General features: G+C 42.1%; 1 protein-coding gene across 5 annotated transcripts in view; it reads right to left on the bottom strand.

Annotated features, from left to right (window-relative positions):
• The window catches only part of CNTN5 (contactin 5), a 2,626,638-nt gene that overhangs the window by 382,332 nt on the left and 2,223,681 nt on the right, over positions 1-20,625 (bottom strand). For all 5 annotated transcript variants that reach the window (XM_029602387.1, XM_029602386.1, XM_029602389.1 and 2 more), the window contains one exon: positions 13,345-13,472. In XM_029602387.1, coding sequence (XP_029458247.1) covers positions 13,345-13,472 — 128 coding nt within the window. The remainder of the gene's footprint in view (positions 1-13,344; positions 13,473-20,625) is intronic.

Below are 20,625 nucleotides of genomic sequence, written 5' to 3'. Positions count from 1 at the left end.
GCCCAAGAGGAATTTACAAAACTACAAATTAAATTATAACCTTTCATCCTCCTTACATATCTTACCCATGGTCTATATTCTATCATCAACTACATCTCACCTTTCATCTTTCAAGACCCTTACTGACACAGAAGGCTGATGGCCAGAAATATGCACTCATTCAAACACTCTCTCATTTACAGACCCGGAATAATGTATAAAAATGGAAAAGGAGTGCAAGATAAAACAGAAGTCATTCAGATGTCTGTATTTGTCTGCTCCTGGATATCTCTGCTTTCCTTTATATTTATCTCCTAGGGTCCCTATTGCTTTCCAAATTCTCCCCTTGGCATTAACAATCAGCTCCATGTGCCCAGCTAACTTTTATACAGGTTTGAAGAAAGGAGAAGAAAGAGAACTGAATATGGTCAATTTGGCATGAATGCCCTATTTTTGTAGTGACCTCATATGGTAAACATACACCTGCAAATATATATATATGATAATGATCCTTTGGATGTTATGGTCCATTTGGTTTAAGCATTGATGTAAAATAGATTGTTGAAAATAAAATTGATAGCACGGCATTAAATATTGCCTTAAGACCTCTAATTCGTTAGATATTGCTTACTATTTTTGTAGTGGCCCTCTATCATGTATAGATCCTATACATCAGGGGTGGGCAAGTCCGGTCCTCGAGGGCTGCAAACCAGTCGGGTTTTCAGGATACCCCTAATGAATATGCATGAAATAGATTTGCATACAACTGAGGCAGTGTGTATGCAGGTCTCTCTCATGCATATTCATTAGGGGTATCCTGAAAACCCGACTGGTTTGCAGCCCTCGAGGACCGGAATTGCCCACCCCTGCTATACATGATAGAGGGCATAACTTGAAAACCGGAAGTCAGGCCATTCTTTCTAGGACAGCACATGGCCTCAAGCCTACAGGACATTTTGGGCCCACTAGGCCATCAGGATTTCAAAGATATGACTTGGGGGATATGGGGGGGGGGGGGGGGGGCTAGGCTTGGGATTTTCTGGAGACCAGGAGAAATATTATTGAAGGGGTGGTGTTGGGAAGGAAGGAAGAGGGAACTGCATAGCACATCTTTTTAAATAATTATTTACAATGGAGCACTGGAACTGCCTTTAGGGGGTGGTGGGTGTGGGACAGGGGGTCTCACAAACCCCCCCAGGATTTTTCCACATTCTGGGAGGCTTTGGGCCACTCTGGGGGGCTTTCTGAGCCTTTAACAAGAAGGTGGTTCTAGGTTGAGGGGCCGCCATCATGCAAATTTTATGAGGGCTACTAACCCGCAGTATTTTTTATGGCAGTATTTTACCACCGAGGAATATACTGCGTGGATTCTTAAGCTGCGGCACAGCTTAGTAAACCACAGCTTAGTAAACTCCACAGTATTTTCCTCCTCTCGGGGAAAATACCATGGCTTAGTAAATAGATCCCTATATTTGAAAACCCTGTCCTTATGAGCATCCTATCCCATTTCTTTTTTGTTCAGTTAAATCGGTGCACACAGAGATTGTATGTGGACAGATATTCATCAGATGGTGAGAGGGGGCGGGTGTGCGTTATTGTTAACCTGTTAGATTTATATGGTTAAAAGACAATTTTAACCAATAAATCTTTTGAATATTGCTAGTTTGGGTATTGTATGATTAGAAAAGTTGGACAATTAAGGGTTGGTCTTTAAGAATAAAGAAGTAGATAAGATCTAAAGTGGCCAACAATGGAGACAGTACTAGAGACCAGTACTTTGGCAGATTATAGTAATGCTTAGGATGGATATGGAGGGTGATGGTGGGAAAAGAATTGAGAGATCAGGTAAAGACAAGATGTGGGGGGAGTTGATATTGAGTTGAATATGGATATTTGCACGCTTATTAACCCCAAGTGGAAAAATCCCAACTAGGTAGACTGGATGGTCCAATTTGGTCTTTTTCTGTCACATTTTAAAATGTTACTATGTTACAATAAGTTCTTTGGCAGCACATGCACATGACACTCTCCTCTTCCTGGCAGTGTCATGAGATCTCTCTGCGCTGCTGCATCTCTTCCTCTACTATATACAACAGTGCCGGGGTCTCCATTCCAGTCAGCTGCACAACAGTGAGGGCCCTTTCTGAAGTTCAGGAGGTGGGGTGCAGGCAGGTACCATCCAATACTTCTGCTACTGGGAAGGACATGGGGTGGCTGGTCTGAGAGTCTGTATCAGGGTGGACCAACTCTGGTCTTCATGATGTGCAAACAAGCCTGGTTTTCAGGATATTCATAATGAATATGCATGAGAGAGATCTGCAGACACTGCCTCTATTTTATGATAATCTATCTCATGCATATTCACTATGGATATCCTGAGAAAGCAGGCTTGTCTGTGGCTCTTGAGAACCGGGGTTGTCCACTCCTGGTCCACAAAGAGATAAAACCAAACTGGGAAATGAAATGGGAATCTGGACGGTCACAATAGCATGGCACCCCTAATGACACTGACTAGCTCTGCCTAATGCCTGCTGGTTACTCCCTCAGCCACTCATACCCTGGCTAATCATCTAGCAAACTGTACCAGCAAGCAGTTTTGGGATGGGCCCTTCTAATTTAATGAAAGAGCAGTTTCCAACTATCTAATCTTTAGAAAGTAAGTTTTAGCAATTCCAGCAGCAGATAAATGCTTTGCAGACTTCAATTTAATGTACAGCAGAGTTATTATCACTCAAGCTCTCCAGTCCCAATAGAATAATGCTTGTCTCTTCCTGATAAATTTGGCTCTCTCTGAGTATGTACAGTTTATTAGACACTGAATGAAATCACAATCCAGAGGTGATATCTGTTCCAGTTCATTAAAAAAATGTTTGAATATCTCAAAGCAGTTTAAATCTTCACTAAGCTAGACCTACAAGAGGCCTGTAATTTAGTCCAGATTAGTAAGAAGTGGAAAATCATGTTCAGGGCTTATGATCATTTTGAATAAAGGCATACCTTTTGTACTCAGCAAAGCACCTGTCACTTTCCAGTATCTCATCAATGATATTTTTTTGTTACAGGCTAGATCAATCCATAATCATTTATTGGCATGATATTCTGTTTTTTTTCTATCAATTTAAGTATGAACATCATACAGACCAAATATTACCTTGCATAGAACACATAAACTATTTGCTAAACTTCAAAAATGTGAGCTTGATAAACAAACTCGAGAATACTTAAGCAACATAATATCCTGGTGTCAAAGTAGCAATTGTAGCAGCAGAGTGCTATTTCCATAGATGCAAAAGAGGACAATTGGATTTGTACAATTCTATAGAAGATTTATCAATGGATTCTGAAAAGAAGTTTCACTGATCACTAATTTTTTTTTTTTTTTTTTAAAGAAAGGAAACCCATTCAGGTTGATAGGAGATACTCATTGTGCTTTAGAACCGTAATCACCAAGACTTCCACCTGACAATTTATTGTGGAATGGGATGCTTCCAGCATAGCTTTGGATGCAATCTTGTCCCAGTAAAAGGAATTGGGTAATCTCAAGCATCTATTTGTTTTTATTTAATAGAAACTGACCCCAGCAAAAAAGAAATTTGAAAACTTGGGGCAAGGAACTGCTATTAATCTAGATTTCAAAGAATTATATTGTCTTATTTATTTATTAAAAAGGTTTATATACCACACTCTACTAAAGACTGCCTGAGGCAGTTTACATATTAAAACATACATAATTAAAACCAAATACATAAACTGAACAAACATTAAAATTAATAATATAACATTGGAGTAACAGAAGTATGCATATAATTCAGGGAGCCCATAACAATCAAGCTATTGGATGCAGGGTATATTGGGAAGTTTTCATTGGAATACCACTTTAAATAATGAAGTTTTAAAGACTTTCTTAAAGTTTTTTTATATCAGGGTTATTTCGTACAGGCTCTGGCAGAGTTCCAAAGGCTAGGCCCAGTGACAGAAAAGGCCCAGTTTCTGGTAATGTCCAGTCTTGCCACTTTAGGGATGGATATTTCCAGCAGGTTCTTATTTGATGATCAAAGTTATTTTGATGGTTTACAGATTTGGAGTACAGGACTTAACCAAATGGAGCAATCATTGTGTATTAATTTAAATATCTATCACCATGGACTTTTGAAACATGGATCATGTCAGGTTCATTTTTGAAACAGCACCTAAGATAAGTGTTGGTGTATATAAGACAAAGTATCCAACTTCTTAGCATTGGAATGTTATGGCAAACATTTTATTTGCAAAAAGTAAAAACAAACAAAAATAACATTCATTTTTATGAACAAGGACCAATGATTATATGTGATTGGGCATAGCAGATGTTTGCAAGATGAGTTATTTGTAATGCTAGTAGCCCATAATATGAAGGTCCTATAGGTACAATGTTGAGTGAATGGTAAGGAGTAAAAGCAATAAGAAAAGTGAATTGATGTTAGATTGAATTTAGTGGGAAGTTTGTTTGTTCAGGTATAATTTATATATCAACATTAGAACTTTATACTGAATACGAAATGTCATAGTGAGGTAGTGTAGGGAAATCAGAACTGGGGTAATATGATCTCTGGACAGTACTGGTCAAAAGATATGCAGCCAAATTTTGAATTATTTGTAGTGGAGGAATTGTGTATGCAGGGAGGTCTAGATATAAAGAATTGCAGTAGTCCAGACTGTTGAATATTAATGATTGTAAAACTAAATGGAAATCATGTGTTTGTAGTAGTGGTTTTTAGACTTTTTAGTAAATGTAACTTGTAAAATTATGATTTAACAATGGTGGAAATGTGAGACTTCATAGATAGATTTGAATCAAATGCCAATAAGAAGGACCACATCACTCCCACTCTGATTGATCTTCACTGGCTTCCTATACAATCACGTATCCTCTACAAAACTCTTACCCTCATTCACAAAAGCATTGCCAATGAGCATTGGCAATGGATAAACCCCCGTTCCTTCCTCGCACTTCCACAAGACCAACTCATTCCTCTCTCCGTGGAACCCTCTGCGTTCCCTCTATAAAATCAACTAGACTCATCTCTACAACAAACAGAGCCCTTTCACTTACCGGCCCTACCCTCTGGAACTCCATGCCCCCAGACCTACGCACTGAAACCTCCACACCCAAATTAAAAAAAAAACTCAAAACGTGGCTCTTCCTATAAGCCTACCCCTCCTTATCCTCCCATGCTAACTCTTCTCCTTCTGTGACCTACCGCTAAAAAATCTCTTTACTTCATGTCAGGCCTTCCAAATTCCACTGCTTTTCCCCCTAAAAAGAATCAGCAATTTCAATGAATGTATTTTTTGAACCCTGTACATAGCCTCTCTTCTTGTTATTTTGTTTATCCCCCCTCCTAACTTATGCTACCCCCAGTTGAATTTATCAACTAAATTATCTGGTTTATTGTTGTATACTTGTTGATTGTTCTTTGTTCAGGCCATGCCTATTTTATACTTATTGTTCTAAGTTATCTGTAAACCGATATGATGTGCAAACGGTTGTCAGTATATAAAATCTTTAAAATAAATAAATAAATAAATAATAAATATGATATCCAAATTCCTTGTTTTATGAGCGATAGGTATATACTGTGCTTGAAAATCAAAAGAGATGGGAACATTGTAGGAAGGTGATTTAATGCTAGAGAGGAATACTATTTCTGGTTTGGTAATATTAAGTTTTAATCTGTTGTGAGATAACCAACGTTTAATGGAATTTATGCAGAGTGAGACCAAGGCCAGGGTATCAGACCATGAAGTTTTGTGTGGAATGAAAAATTGAATGTCATCTGCATAGATAGTCTTTTGGAAGGCGATTAATTCTCAGTACTAGAATTTGATGTTAGAAAGACTCTCCAATTTGGGTATCTTGGAGCCCTCCATTTTTTAGGTCAGCTCAGCAAAAAGTGCCTTAGTGGAACAAATAGCAGAGCTAAGCTTTTTTGATGTTTACTCCATATGACTAAAGGCTAGCAGTCAGATTAAGAAATAACTGTCTAAAATCATGGTTTATACACACCTGGAGCATTTAATCATAGTGAAACTACAAGGGTTTCCTTTTATTAGGAGAAAAACATATTTTCAAGGTATCATAGTGAAAAACATCACATGGTGTTTTACCTAAGATGGAGGATCTAAGGACACATTGTCCTTGGATCTAAAATGGTAGGTAAAGACATAAGATGGAAGAAAAGGATGTAATTTAGCTTATGTCATGAAATTACTAATCAGTGTATCTTTGGATGAAGGTATATATGTCATCCATAATTGGCTCCATGGTCTACTGATAATGGGAAGAATGATGCAAGAAAATGGGTCATCAAGGAAGAATGTATGGATTGGTTATATGTGTGTGTAATGAAAAGAAAAGTTTATAATAGCCTGTCCATGAGATTATGTGCAGAGCACTTTATTTTGTTTTGTTTTTTTGCCACTTGAACTGCTTTGCTTTAATAAAATCACTGAAAAGCAGCAGCTCTGGATCTTTGTCAGATTTTATAGTGTGATTTATTTGAGTCAAGCAGAGTTGCTATCTGGTGACAGACCAGGGTCCTGATAGCAGCCTTTATGCTGGCAGGCTGCCTTTTTGAGAATTTGGGATTTATTCTACATAAACCTCATGGACCATAAAAATCAAGAACATCTGAAAACAGCAAAACATTAGGGATGTGAATCGTGTGCCATATTGTCTTAACGTATTGAAATCATGTGGCAGGAGAAGAAAATCATGTTTGGCACGATTATTTAGTTGAAAAATCGTTAAAAATTGTTTTTTTCCGATTAGTGCGCACTAACGGGAGTTAGTGCGCACTAACAGAAATTGATACAATTTGACACTTTTCAGGTCAGTTAAGGTCAGTTTAGGAATGAATATGTATTCCTATTGGCTGCCCTCTTATTTATTCATGTTACCAAGGTTCCCACTGACAGTATATGGGGGATGGGAAATGGAAACAGTTGGTAGCTTGACAAAAAAAGTAATGTGATCAGTCAATGTGACTAGAACTTGTGCCCTAACCCTGATACCAGGGGTGTTGTGATCTTCCTGCACACAGTGCCCTATCCCTATTAATACCAGGAGTGTTGTGATCTTCCTGCACACAGTGCACTAACCCTGATACCAGGGGTGTTGTGATCTTCCTGCACACAGTGCCCTATCCCTATCAATACCAGGAGTGTTATGATCTTCCTGCACACAGTGCCCTATCCCTATTAATACCAGGAGTGTTGTGATCTCCAGACTGGCTGGGAGCAGGGATGCAGCTCTGCATGGATTACAGGGACAGGCAGCCCCAGACTGGCTGGGAGCAGGGATGCAGCTCTCCATGGATTACTGGGACAGGCAGCCCCAGACTGCCTGGGAGCAGGGATGCAGCTCTGCATGGATTACTGGGACAGGCAGCCCCAGACTGGCTGGGAGCAGGGATGCAGCTCTGCATGGATTACTGGGACAGGCAGCCCCAGACTGGCTGGGAGCAGGGATGAAGCTCTGCATGGATTACAGGGACAGACAGCCCCAGACTGGCTGGGAGCAGGGATACAGCTCTGCATGGATGACTGGGACAGGCAGCCCCAGACTGGATGGGAGCAGGGAAGCAGCTCTGCATGGATTACTGGGACAGGCAGCCCCAGACTGGCTGGGAGTAGGGATGCAGCTCTGCATGGATTACAGGGACAGGCAGCCCCAGACTGGCTGGGAGCAGGGATGCAGCTCTGCATGGATTACTGGGACAGGCAGCCCCAGACTGGCTGGGAGCAGGGATGCAGCTCTGCATGGATTACAGGGACAGACAGCCCCAGACTGGCTGGGAGCAGGGATACAGCTCTGCATGGATGACTGGGACAGGCAAGCAGCTCTGCATGGATTACTGGGACAGGCAGCCCCAGACTGGCTGGGAGCAGGGATGCAGCGCTGCATGGATTACAGGGACAGGCAGCCCCAGACTGGCTGGGAGCAGGGCTGCAGCCCTCCATGGATGACTGGAACAGGCAGCCCCAGACTGGCTGGGAGCAGGGATGCAGCTCTCCATGATCCGTGATCTGGTGGCCAGTGTGGCTACTTAAAAAATACACTTACCAACAATCAATTACCACATATATTTGAACTGTGTAGTTCCAGCCAGGACCACCTTTCTAAAATGCACAGTGATTGGCAAATTCAACATGCACGAGCATTTCACATGCCTGCTAACAAAAATAATAAACAAACAAGCTCTAGTACATGAGTGATGATCATCACGTTACTTTTTTTGTCAAGCTTCTAACTGTTTCCATTTCACATCCCCCCAACCATTACCTCAGTGGGAACCTTGGTAACATCAATAGATAAGAGCACAGCCAGCCAATAGGAATACATATTCATTCCTAAGTGACCTTTACTGACATGGGAAGTGTCAACAATTTGTATCATTTTCTGTTGGTGTTCGTGAGTTTCCAGTTCCATTTCCCATCCCCCCAACCATCACCTCAGTGTGAACCTTGGTAACATCAATAGATAAGAGGGCAGCCAGCCAATAGGAATACATATTCATTCCTAACTGACCTTCAGTGACCTGGAAAGTGTCAATTTGTATCATTTTCTGTTAGTGCGCACTAACTGGGAGTTAGTGCGCACTAACTCCCATTAGTGCGCACTAACACGATTTAACGATTTTTAACGATAAATAGTTAGAATTTCTATTGTATTGTGTTCTATAACTATTTAAGACGATATTAACATTATCGGACGATAATTTTAATCGTTGAAAAACGATTCACATCCCTACAAAACATCTTAATCTAAAACCCCCTTACTCTTAAGGAATCTCACCTCACCTGGAGGTCCCTTTCCCAGCCCTGGAAAACACTGGCTTCACTCAGCTAGAGTGGGGGAACACTGTTCTCTGAGTTGTGTGAAATTTGAGCAGGCTCACCAGCAAGGCCAAACTTGGCAGAGATTATCCCAATTAATAATAACACAAGTCACACATAGTTAGTACTCTAAACAGAAAACTACTTTGTTCAAACAAATTTAATCTGGTTTCAGTCCACTGCAAAGAATAGTAAAGTTCAGCAGTTACAAAAGAAGTTCAAAAACAAAGTTCCAACAGTTCCACTATCCACAAGAGAAAACAGCTCTGTTCTCCAAATTTTCCAGTCACTTTCACAATTCACAGTTCTTATGCAAAGTAAGTCTTTCTACTTCAACCATTTATTCAAATATTCACACTTCCAAGGAACTTCTCCATATCAGTCTTCCACTTTCTGCTAATGGTTTGGAGATTCTGACTCCCCTTCTCATCCCATTAGAAGATTTCCCTTTCCTTCCTTTGAGTTCAACAAATTGGAAACCCAGACCAATCAACAGCACCTTGTTGTTTCTCCCCGTCTCCCAGTACAACAATATTCTTCACAAATTCCTTCAAAACTTCCCCAAGACTCTTCAGTCTCTCTCCTGTGTCTTGAAGGAGGTATGTTTTATGCTCACCAATGATCTAATTTTCTTCGGGGGAAGAATCACCCTGATTCTTAGCTAAAATACATGTCCTCTGAACTCCTTCCGAGCCTCCTTTGCCTGAAAATTCCCAATTTCAAAAGATAGCCCACACTTTAGAGTACCAGTAAAGTCTCCAGTGCTGGAAGAATCTCAGTTTTCAGCCATAGATTACACTGTTGTACATTCTAGAGTCTAAGTGCTTTTATCTTTTTTATAATAATTGTTCAGTTTCTCCATTGTTTGGGTCTTTGCTTGTCTGCCCTGTTTTCCCTTTCTCCTGATAATTCTGTTTGCCCTATACCTAACATTTTTTGGTATTTTATTTCTTGAATGCTAATCTCCCTCTTTTTTTTTTTTTTAAATCATATTTGTTATTTCCATAGAAAACACAATGGTCTATTTCTTCTTTTCCCTTTGTTAACCAGCCTTATATAGAAATGTGAGGCCTTTTCAATGCTCCTTTTTATTACTGACTCATGCCCTTCAGCTTTTTAATTCCTCATGGAACCTCCTCAGCATTATCACTCACCATCTTGAGTTTTTCTTTCTAAAGCTCAGGGCCTAGACATAGTAAGATTCAGTTTAGATCATAGATTAATATTAAACCATACAGTACAATATTTAGTAGGGATGTGAATCGTGTCCTCGATCGTCTTAACGATCGATTTCGGCTGGGAGGGGGAGGGAATCGTATTGTTGCCGTTTGGGGGGGTAAAATATCGTGAAAAATCGTTAAAAATCGTTAAAAATCGAAAAATCGAAAAATCGAAAAACCGGCACATTAAAACCCACCCCCGACCCTTTAAATTAAATCCCCCACCCTCCCGAACCCCCCCCAAATAACTTAAATAACCTGCGGGTCCAGCGGCGGTCCGGAACGGCAGCGGTCCGGAACGGGCTCCTGCTCCTGAATCTTGTCGTCTTCAGCCGGCGCCATTTTCCAAAATGGCGCCGAAAAATGGCGGCGGCCATAGACGAAAAAGATTGGACGGCAGGAGGTCCTTCCGGACCCCCGCTGGATTTTTGGCAAGTCTCGTGGGGGTCAGGAGGCCCCCCACAAGCTGGCCAAAAGTTCCTGGAGGTCCAGCGGGGGTCAGGGAGCGATTTCCCGCCGCGAATCGTTTTCGTACGGAAAATGGCGCCGGCAGGAGATCGACTGCAGGAGGTCGTTCAGCGAGGCGCCGGAACCCTCGCTGAACGACCTCCTGCAGTCGATCTCCTGCCGGCGCCATTTTCCGTACGAAAACGATTCGCGGCGGGAAATCACTCCCTGACCCCCGCTGGACCTCCAGGAACTTTTGGCCAGCTTGTGGGGGGCCTCCTGACCCCCACGAGACTTGCCAAAAGTCCAGCGGGGGTCCGGAAGGACCTCCTGCCGTCCAATCTTTTTCGTCTATGGCCGCCGCCATTTTTCGGCGCCATTTTGGAAAATGGCGCCGGCTGAAGACGACAAGATTCAGGAGCAGGAGCCCGTTCCGGACCGCTGCCGTTCCGGACCGCCGCTGGACCCGCAGGTTATTTAAGTTATTGGGTGGGGGATTTAATTTAAAGGGTCGGGGGTGGGTTTTAGGGGCTTTTAGTGTGCCGGCTCACGATTCTAACGATTTATAACGATAAATCGTTAGAATCTGTATTGTATTGTGTTCCATAACGGTTTAAGACGATATTAAAATTATCGGACGATAATTTTAATCGTCCTAAAACGATTCACATCCCTAATATTTAGTAGACCTCAAATGTTCCCTTACCATAAGGTCAGAGACACTGTTTTTGTTTGTGAATACCAGATTTAGGCCTGGATTTTCCATTCTGACAGAGAATGGTGAATCCAGCGGTAAGAGGGGGTGGCGGGGGGGGGGGGGGGGGGGCTGCAAAAGCCGGCAGTGATCGCACCACTGTGGTGTTATCACTGCCGGCTTTCACACCCAATAGCGCCACCGTGAAAGGTGGTGCTATTGGGCACGCTACTGGTGACGATAACGTAAATTACTGTATTGCCGTCAGCGAAGATACCACCACATCCGCCTCCTCGCCGCCCCAACTCCTCCCCTCCCCGACTCCGCCCCCAGCAAGCTATTGCATGCAAAAAGTCCCTTTCGCATGCGATAGGCTTAGAAAATGACCCCCTTAGTTTAGTCACCCCTTAAGTGGACTCTTCCATTTAATATCTGAGGAATGCCCCCTATAGGTCATTCAGAACTTCTCCATTCCTAGTTGAGGTTGGTTCCAGGTCACATCCAGTGAAATGAAGCCACCTATAAGAAGAACCATCACTTTGCAGGTCAACATGGTGATGCTTCTCACTTCTTTACTTATGCTATAAATCTTTAAAGTACTCATTAGCAGTTGTTTTTCTGAGAAGTATTTGCTACTGCTTATATTTCATTTTTTTATATATTCATTTGCATTATAGACTAAGATCATGGCATATTTTAATGAAACCTATGGGCAAATGCACAAAAAACATTTTACGTAGCTGTTAATACAAATTAGAGAAGAAAAAAGGGTAACCCCAAGCTGTCAATATTAAAAAAAAGTGAAAAACTGAGACATAGACAGGGTTAGGCATCTCCAGTCTTGGAGTGCCAAAAAACAGGTTTGCTTTTCAGGATATCCCCAATGAATATACATTAGGTATATTTACATACAATGGAGGCTATTTATGTAAATACTAGCAACTGTACCCATTCTACGCCCGATCGGCGAGCCTTTTTATTGGCATATTTGCTCTTGTTTTGAGCAGAATTTCCCTAGAAATTCACTGTAAGAGTGTCCCTTCCACATACACACACCCTCATACAGGCTCCCTCACTCTCTGGCACACACACACACATCCCCTCATATAGGCTCCCTCTCTGAAACCCACAGTCAAGCATCCCACGCACTCCCCCCCTCTTACCAACCAAGCTGTCTCTCGCACTCCCCCACACCCCCTCCCCTCTCTCACACACACATTCTCTCTCACCGGCATCCCCCTCCCCTCATACAGGCTCCCTCTCTCTGAAACCCACACTCAAGCATCCCCCCACCCACCCTCTCTTACCTCCCATGCTCTCTCTCACACCCTCCCCACCCCCCTCTCACCCGTGCTGGGCCTTCATCCTCGCTGAGAATGGAGCATGTGCCGCGGCGGCCAGGGAGCTGCCTACGCCATCTATCGGCGGGCTGGGGAACATGCGCGAGCACTGATGGACACACTACGAAGCCCAATATATTATAGTGCCATCTATCGGCAGGCTGGGGAACATGCGCGAGCACTGATGGACACACTACGAAGCCCAATATATTATAGTGCCATCTATCGGTGGGCTGCGGAACATGTGCGAGCACTGACGGACACACTACCAAGCCTGATATATTATGGATATCTCTTACATATTCATTGGGGGATATCCTGAAAACCAGACCTGTTTATGGCACTTCAGGACCAGAGTTGCCAACTCCTGCTATACAGTTCACAACTTATAAAATCTGTACCAATTCAGAAGGAGAACATTTTTTACAAAAACATTTTGACAGAAAGAGGGTGAAGATCATACAGGAGCTACTATAAGGCTAATGCAGTGCTGGTTTACTTGCAATCCTCTATCCCCTGTATCAGGGTTAGGCAACTCCGGTCCTGAAGTGCCACAAGCAAGTCTGATTTTCATAACATATGAGATATATTTGCTTTCATTGCCTCCATTATATGTAAATATATCTCATGCATAATCATTATGGATATCCAGAAAACCAAAACTGTTTGTGGCACTCCAGGACTGGATTTGCCTACCCTCATACTATATTTTTATTGGAAAAATCAATATTTTTCAATACTTTTTTAGTTAATATTTTAAAAGATTTTTATTTTTTTTCTACAGTACCTGTCACAAATATTGAAGCTATAATTTCTGCTGAACCAAAAGCATTCTCCCCTTGACATATATATCTTCCTTCATCTGATTTGGAAGCATTTAGGATTCTCAAGCTCCCATCTGAAAGGATAGTTATCCTGGAAAAATAAAAATGTTGGATTGAAAAAAAATTGAATAAATAAAAACCAAATCAAGAAAACAAATCTAAAAGCCAAAACATTTGTTCATTCCTTTTTTTGGAGAGAAATACATTATTTTAATGGTTACCATAACCTTACTACAGAACTTTTCTGTCCTGTGGGTGTTTGAGAAATATATACCTCAGACGTAGCATTAATTCATTTAGTACAATTTTTTTAAATGTATCAATAAAAAGTAAACAAAGTTGTTTTTATAATATGGAAGATGATCTTCCACTTTCAAGAAAGATTTTCATAGGGAAAGGGCCTCATTTTCTAAAGTATCGCAGGCCTGCGATACTTTAGGAAATGAGGGGCGGGGGGCTGAAACGGGGGGTGGGCCTGAGCGAAACGGGGGCGGGCCTGAGTGAAATAGGATGCTGTCTGCGGCGTCGGCGCAGAGTCGGCCCCGGTGACGCCCCGACTCCTCCTCTTCCGGGGCCGACTCCGCCCCCATCCTGGTATCACACGCGATAAGGGACTTTTCGCGTGCGAAAGGTCCCTTATCGCGTGCGAGCCACTTAGAAAATGAGGCCCAAAGTTATTTTCACAGGACTTCTGTAGGTAAAGTAGTGCTTTATAGCAGAAATGGCATATACATTATGCATGTACGCACTGAAGTTATTTTTAAAAGTGATACGCGTGTGTCCACGTGCGCACGGTTTCCAGTACGAGCACATGGATGCGTAGATTTTATAAGATGCGTGTTTTGCCATGCGCATGTTATAAAATCAGCTACCCGCATGCACATGCATGCTCGATTTTATATCGACGCATGTATGTGCGAGCGAGTGCTGACTCACATACACAAGGGGGAGATTTTGTAATAAGCGCACGCCGACGTGACTAGGTCTTTCCCCACTTCCCTAACCCCCTAGCTACCCTTCCTCCCTTTCTCTCTCCCTGCCCCGACCTCTAACCCCCAACTATTTTTATTGCAGAAATTACTTGCCCTCCCAAGCAGAAGTAAGTTCTGCATGCTGGCCAGCTGCCGGCGCGCACTTCATTGAGACAGCACCTAATGGCGCAGTCCCAGCTTGTCCCTACTCCACTCCTACCCCGCCTGCCCTTTCTCAGTAACCCGGATTTTCCGCGCATTCTAGGAGATACACGTGTGGCCATGCTGCTCTGAAAATGCGCTCTGCACACTTGTGGCCCTGCCACGCGCATATCTCCTGGTATTGGGGCGTGCCAGGTTTTTAAAATGTGGCCAATTGCATATATGTACTTTTGTGCATGTAGGGGAAAGATACTCTGGGGGTGGGGTCTGGGTGGATGTAATTGTATGCACATATTCTTATGCGTGTCTACTTTGAAAATTGGTGTATTTTTTGCACAATGTTACAAAATGTTCCCCTATATATTGTTGATGTGTACACTTTATTCAGGAAGTTAAGGACTATAAAAATCTTCTGTGTCAGTCATAGATGATTAGAAACTACGGGGTAGATTTTAAAAAAGTGCGCCTTCGCGTACTTTTGTTGGTGCACCAGGCGCAAACAAAAGTACGCTGGATTTTAGAAGATACGCGCGTAGCCGCGCATATCTGCTAAAATCCAGGATCGGCGCGCGCAAGGCTGCCGATTTTGTGCAGCCGGTGCGCGCCGAGCCGCGCAGCCTGCCTCCGTTCCCTCCGAGGCCGCTCCGAAATTGGAGCGGCCTCGGAGGGAACTCGCTTTCGCCCTCCCCTCTTCTTCCCCTCCCTTCCTCTATCTAACCCACCCCTCGGCCCTATCTAAACCCCCCCCCACCTTTGTCGGGGGATTTACGCCTCCCGGAGGGAGAAGTAAATCCCCGCGCGCCAGCGGGCTGCTAGCGCGCCGAGACGTGACCTGGGGGCGGTTCCGGAGGGCGCGGCCACACCCCCGGACCACCACGGGCCGAAACCACTCCCCCGGGCCCGCCCCCGAAACGCCGCATCCCACCCCCAAAACGCCGCGCAGATCGGCCCCGCCCCCGACACGCCCCCCTCGAAAAACCCCGGGACTTACGCGAGTCCCAGGGCTCTGCGCATGCCGGCAGGCCTATGGAAAATAGGCGCGCCGGCGCGCAAGGCCCTGCTCGCGTAAATCCGGGCAGATTTACGCGAGCAGGGCTTTTAAAATCCGCCCCTACGTTGTTAAAGTAATTTGATTTGCACTTGGAAATTGTATAATAATATATCCTAATTTCTAATTGAGATCATGCTTAGTGAACTGGAGAAACTTGCCTTCCTGGGAAATGTAAAACAAAACATGAAGAATATCCATACACTATAAAAGGAAATCATGGTATTTATGCAGACATTCAGTGAGTGTTTCATGTGGACTAACATATTTGGTTGAGAAGTTCCAAAGTAAAGAACGTCAAGCAGCATTGTCTGAATTCTCAAGAAGTAAAAATGTTGCTAACTGTAATTTATGGGTTTGATAGATGCTTGGTTTTGACTGATTGTAAATGTTACTACTCTTAGCATAAGGCTTGGGGGTAACCTGCATGGAGTGGCAGTTCCTACCATAAAAAACTTGCTGAACAGACTGGATGGGCCATCTGGTCCTTTTCTGCCGTTATTACTATGTTAAAAAAGTGAAAGTCATTAATCTGTAGAAAAATAGTGTTTGTTAAAAAAGTGACATTTGCTCAAAAAAAGAGTACAAAATAAGACCTGAATGGCCGCGGATGTATGTTGTATTCAGGTCTATATATTAGGCGACCTGATTGGGCATGGGTTTCTCCTCCTTTGGCGTTGAGGAGAATAAGTATGAGGCTGTGAATACTCTTCCGGGCGAAGGGCTGAGCTAGGTGATTCCTTCCCTGGGCCCCAGGAGAATAAGAAGTGAACACTGGCAGGGGCTGAAGGATTCCTTCTTCAAGTCCTGAGCAGAGACAACGATTAGGAAAAGCCAGAGGATCCCCCCCCCCACCCCCCCTCTAGACTCCATGCAGGGTGAAACTGAACAAACAGTTCAAATCACCACTTATAAACTAAAAAGTAAATTTTAGATAGTTCTATTGACAAAAATAGATCAGCAAAACATTGCGTGCAAACTCTGTGACATATGATCATGAATTATGATATATGAATCATGGGATTCCCCTGCATCTATGCACTATTCTCTTCCAAGGGCAGAACTTTACACCTAAGAAGAAGGGTAAATACTTGTTTATTGGCTCAGAGGACTCCTTCCATGTTTTCATATCCAGTCATATCTCTGGGACAGTGCTTTCCTCCCAGAGTTGGTGTTGTATTGAGGGGAGTACCTCAGCTAGGTTCTTGATTAATACTTTCCCTTGTTGGGTAGGCACTGGCAGATGAATTCTCTAGAATTTCCTCCTACAAAATCTCTCTTTCTCTTCTTTTGGATGGGGAAAGAGATTAACCAGATTATAGCAAATTTTATTCATATATCTAATTAACCTATGAACGTGGACAATCTCCAGCTATAATTAATCTGTTAAATTAACCCTTTATGTTTAGGAAAGATCCAATTAGTTAAAAAAAAATAAGAATATTTAATATAAATACAGCATTACATTTAACACCTTGAAAAAAAAATCCTTTTTTAATAGAAAATAATTCTGTCATGCTGTGAATATGGAATAACATTTTAACATATTCTGAACATAAAGAAACAAAGAGAATTGATGATTAAAAGTAAAAAAAATATCTGCTACTGATTTGAGAAAAAAATATTGGGATCAATAATTAAGGGGATAATAACAATAAACATTTCAGAAAAAAATATACCACTGTTGTACTGTATATGTACCATTGGCTTAAAGCTAATAAGAACTAGTCAAACCAATTTGAATTAGTTAAAAAGACCTGTTAAGGATATAATGTGGATATACTCTATGGAGAGGGCAGTGGATTGAACAATGCAGATAATTTTGATTATTTAAAACTACACACCTTGTTTTAGGTTATAAAATTAACCACAGATAAAGCACGGGAAATCTCTGTGGTAATTTTCAAGGAGTAATAAAGCAAATTTAAATGAGTAGTTTTGCTTTGCTTATTGGTGCAAACCCCATAGCTAGTCTGATTGTTTTCCCCATAATGTATAAACTAGTAACCCAGTAATTTCAGCATGAGGTAAGATGCAAAGGGAAGGGGGGGGGGGGGTGGTGGTGGTGGTGGCATAATTTGACTCCCTTCTCCCCTATTAGGCTTTCTATAAAGTCAGTGTAGTAGAGGACTATACCTGTTCTGTTTTTGCTTCAACTCCCACCCTACCCACCTTCGTAATTTTCAAGATGGGCTGCAAACAGTAGAGAAGAGGTGGCAGGATTTAGGTTAGGTTATGTTGCAAAAGAGGTGTTGACATGCACATGGTGGGCAATAGGAAACTGGGGATATATGTTCGTATTTGAGCTTCTATGGATGGGGTGCCCAGGCTCCTCAGAATTTAAATGATACTATAGATGTGCAGTCCTAATACAAATACAAATTCCTCTCACAGTTTTCTACAGTAATATATTCTAGAGATGCTGCTTCAAAATCTGCACATAATAATTATAAGGGACCATCATATAAATGACTAAATATTCATGCTTGCATTTCAAGATGTCTGCTTTCCAGCAGTATCACCAACATATATACTCAAAGGTCCTAAATATAGATTTTTTTTGTTTGCAGATTAAAACATAATTCTTCCAAGCAGTTGCCCAGCACTTCTCATGCCAATCCTCATTACAGGATACTTAAACACTGCTCATATCAATTCCAGACAAAGTCATTTCATATCACAGAGTTCTTAGCTTAATTTGACAGGAATATCCAATGCACCCTGTAATGAGAATTGGTTCGAGACGTGCAGGGTGACTGCTTGAAAGAATTAGGTTCTAATCTGGGAACAATAAAATATCTACATTTAGAACCTAAGGAGTAAATTTTAAAAAAGAACACTTGTGATCATGTGCGCTAGCATGTGCATATTATAAAATCCCAGTCAGCGCGCGCAAGGGGGGGATTTATTTATTTATTTTTTTTATTTATTTATTTATTTATTTATTTATTTATTTATTTAGAGTTTTTTTCTATACCGGCATTCGTGATTAGAAATCACATCATGCCGGTTTACATATAACAAGGGGTGTGAACAAAAAATGGAACGTTAACAAGTGCAAAGAGTTCATAAAGTTACATTACAAGGTAAATATAACAGGGGAGAGAATTAGAGTAAGAATTAGAGTAAGATAACTGAGCATTTAGGATTAACTATTTACATTAGATTGTGAAGTCTCTTATAAGCTGTTGCTGTCATTCAGTTGGGATCTGGGAAGGCTTGCTTAAATAGCCAAGTCTTAAGCCTTTTTCTGAAAGTAGGTAGGCATGGTTCTTGTCTCAGATCTGGAGGAATAGAATTCCATAGTGAAGGTCCGGCTGTGGAGAAGGCTCGGTCTCTGAAAGTTATATGGTGAGTGGTTTTGGTTTGGGGAACGAGGAGTGATCCACTGTAGGTTTCTCTTATGGGTCTAGTAGAAGTGTGTCGTCTGAATGGGATTTGTAGATCAAGCATAGCATGGTGATGGATAGCTTTATAGATGATAGTGATGGATTTGTGGATAATTCTGAAGTGTATTGGCAGCCAGTGTAATTTCTTGAGAGTGGGAGAGATGTGATCTCTTCTTCTGGTGTTAGTCAGAATTCTCGCAGCTGAGTTCTGGAGCATCTGAAGGGGTTTAATGGATGTGGAAGGGAGACCTAGTAAGATAGAATTGCAATAGTCTATCTTAGAAAAGATAACTGCTTGAAGGACCGTTCTGAAGTCTCACACGTGGAGGAGAGGTTTGATTCTTTTCAGAACCTGTAGTTTATAGAAGCCGTCTTTTGTAGTTTGTTTGATGAAGGATTTTAAATTAAGACGGTTGTCGATAATTATTCCTAAGTCCCTTGTTTGGGTAGTAAGTGGGTTGGTTGAAAGACACGGAAAGGGGTTACTATTTTCTGGTGAGATGATAAGAAGTTCCGTCTTAGCCGTATTTAATATCAGATTTAGACTAGTGAGAAGGAGATTAATTTCTTGAAGGCAGATTTCCCAAAATTCAAGAGTTTTGGTGATGGTTTCTTTAATGGGGATCAAGATCGGTACATCGTTGGCGTATAGGAAGTGAGTTAGATTCAAGTGGGTTAGCAGTTGGCAAAGCGGAAGAAGGTATATATTAAAGAGCGTAGGGGAAAGGGAGGAGCCTTGAGGAACTCCTAAAGATGAAGTATAGCGGGAGGATTCTTTATTATGGATTTTGACCTTATAGCCTCTATTGCTGAGGAATGTATTGAACCATGATAGTGCAGTTCCTGTAATTCCTATGTTTGCCAGTTGATTGAGGAGGATGGAGTGGTTAACGGTATCAAATGCGGCCGAAGATCTAAGAGGATAAGTAGAAAGGATTGGCCTTTGTCTAGCCCCATGATGATATGGTCTGTCAGAGATATGAGTAGCGTTTCCGTGCTTAAAGCTTTACGGAATCCATATTGGGAGGGGTGAAGTATTTTTTGATCTTCAATGTAGTTGGAGAGTTGAGTGTTGACCAGTTTTTCCATGATCTTGGCAATAAATGGAAGATTGGAAATTGGAAATTTAGTAAATTCACGTAGTGACGCATCCTCGGGCTTCCCCAGTTCCATACGCCCTACTTAACCTTCCTTCCCCTTCCCCTGTACTACCCTCCCCCTATCCTATCCTAGTCCCCCCCCATTTTTTTAACTTACTTTTTGCTCCTGTAAATGGCCTCTGTTCCAGGTGCCTCTTACCCTGCCCCCCCCCCCCCCCCGGACCACCCCACTGCTGAGACCTGCTCTTGTGCATGTGACAGGGGTTATGCATGCGGCCAGGCCCCTTTTAAAATGTACGCAAGGCCCAACCACCTGCGTAACCCTTGTCTTTTATGCATGCAGGCCATTAAAAATCCAGCCTTAAGATTATATATATTGACAGAACTACAAAATGCAGATATCTTGAAATGCAAGCATGAGTCCTAGCCATTTGTATGATGGCTAGGACTCATGCTTGCTGACTATTATGTGCAGATTTTGCAGCATTATCTTTAATATATATTAATGTAGAAAACTGTGAGAGAAATCTTTAATTGTATTAGGATTTCCATTATATTGATTTCTCCTGTGGGA

The sequence above is a fragment of the Rhinatrema bivittatum genome, chromosome 5 (assembly GCF_901001135.1).
Source record: "Rhinatrema bivittatum chromosome 5, aRhiBiv1.1, whole genome shotgun sequence".
Taxonomy (NCBI): Eukaryota; Metazoa; Chordata; class Amphibia; order Gymnophiona; family Rhinatrematidae; genus Rhinatrema; species Rhinatrema bivittatum.
The sequence above is the reverse complement of the archived record's forward strand: the minus strand, read 5'-3'. Positions and strand labels throughout refer to the sequence as shown.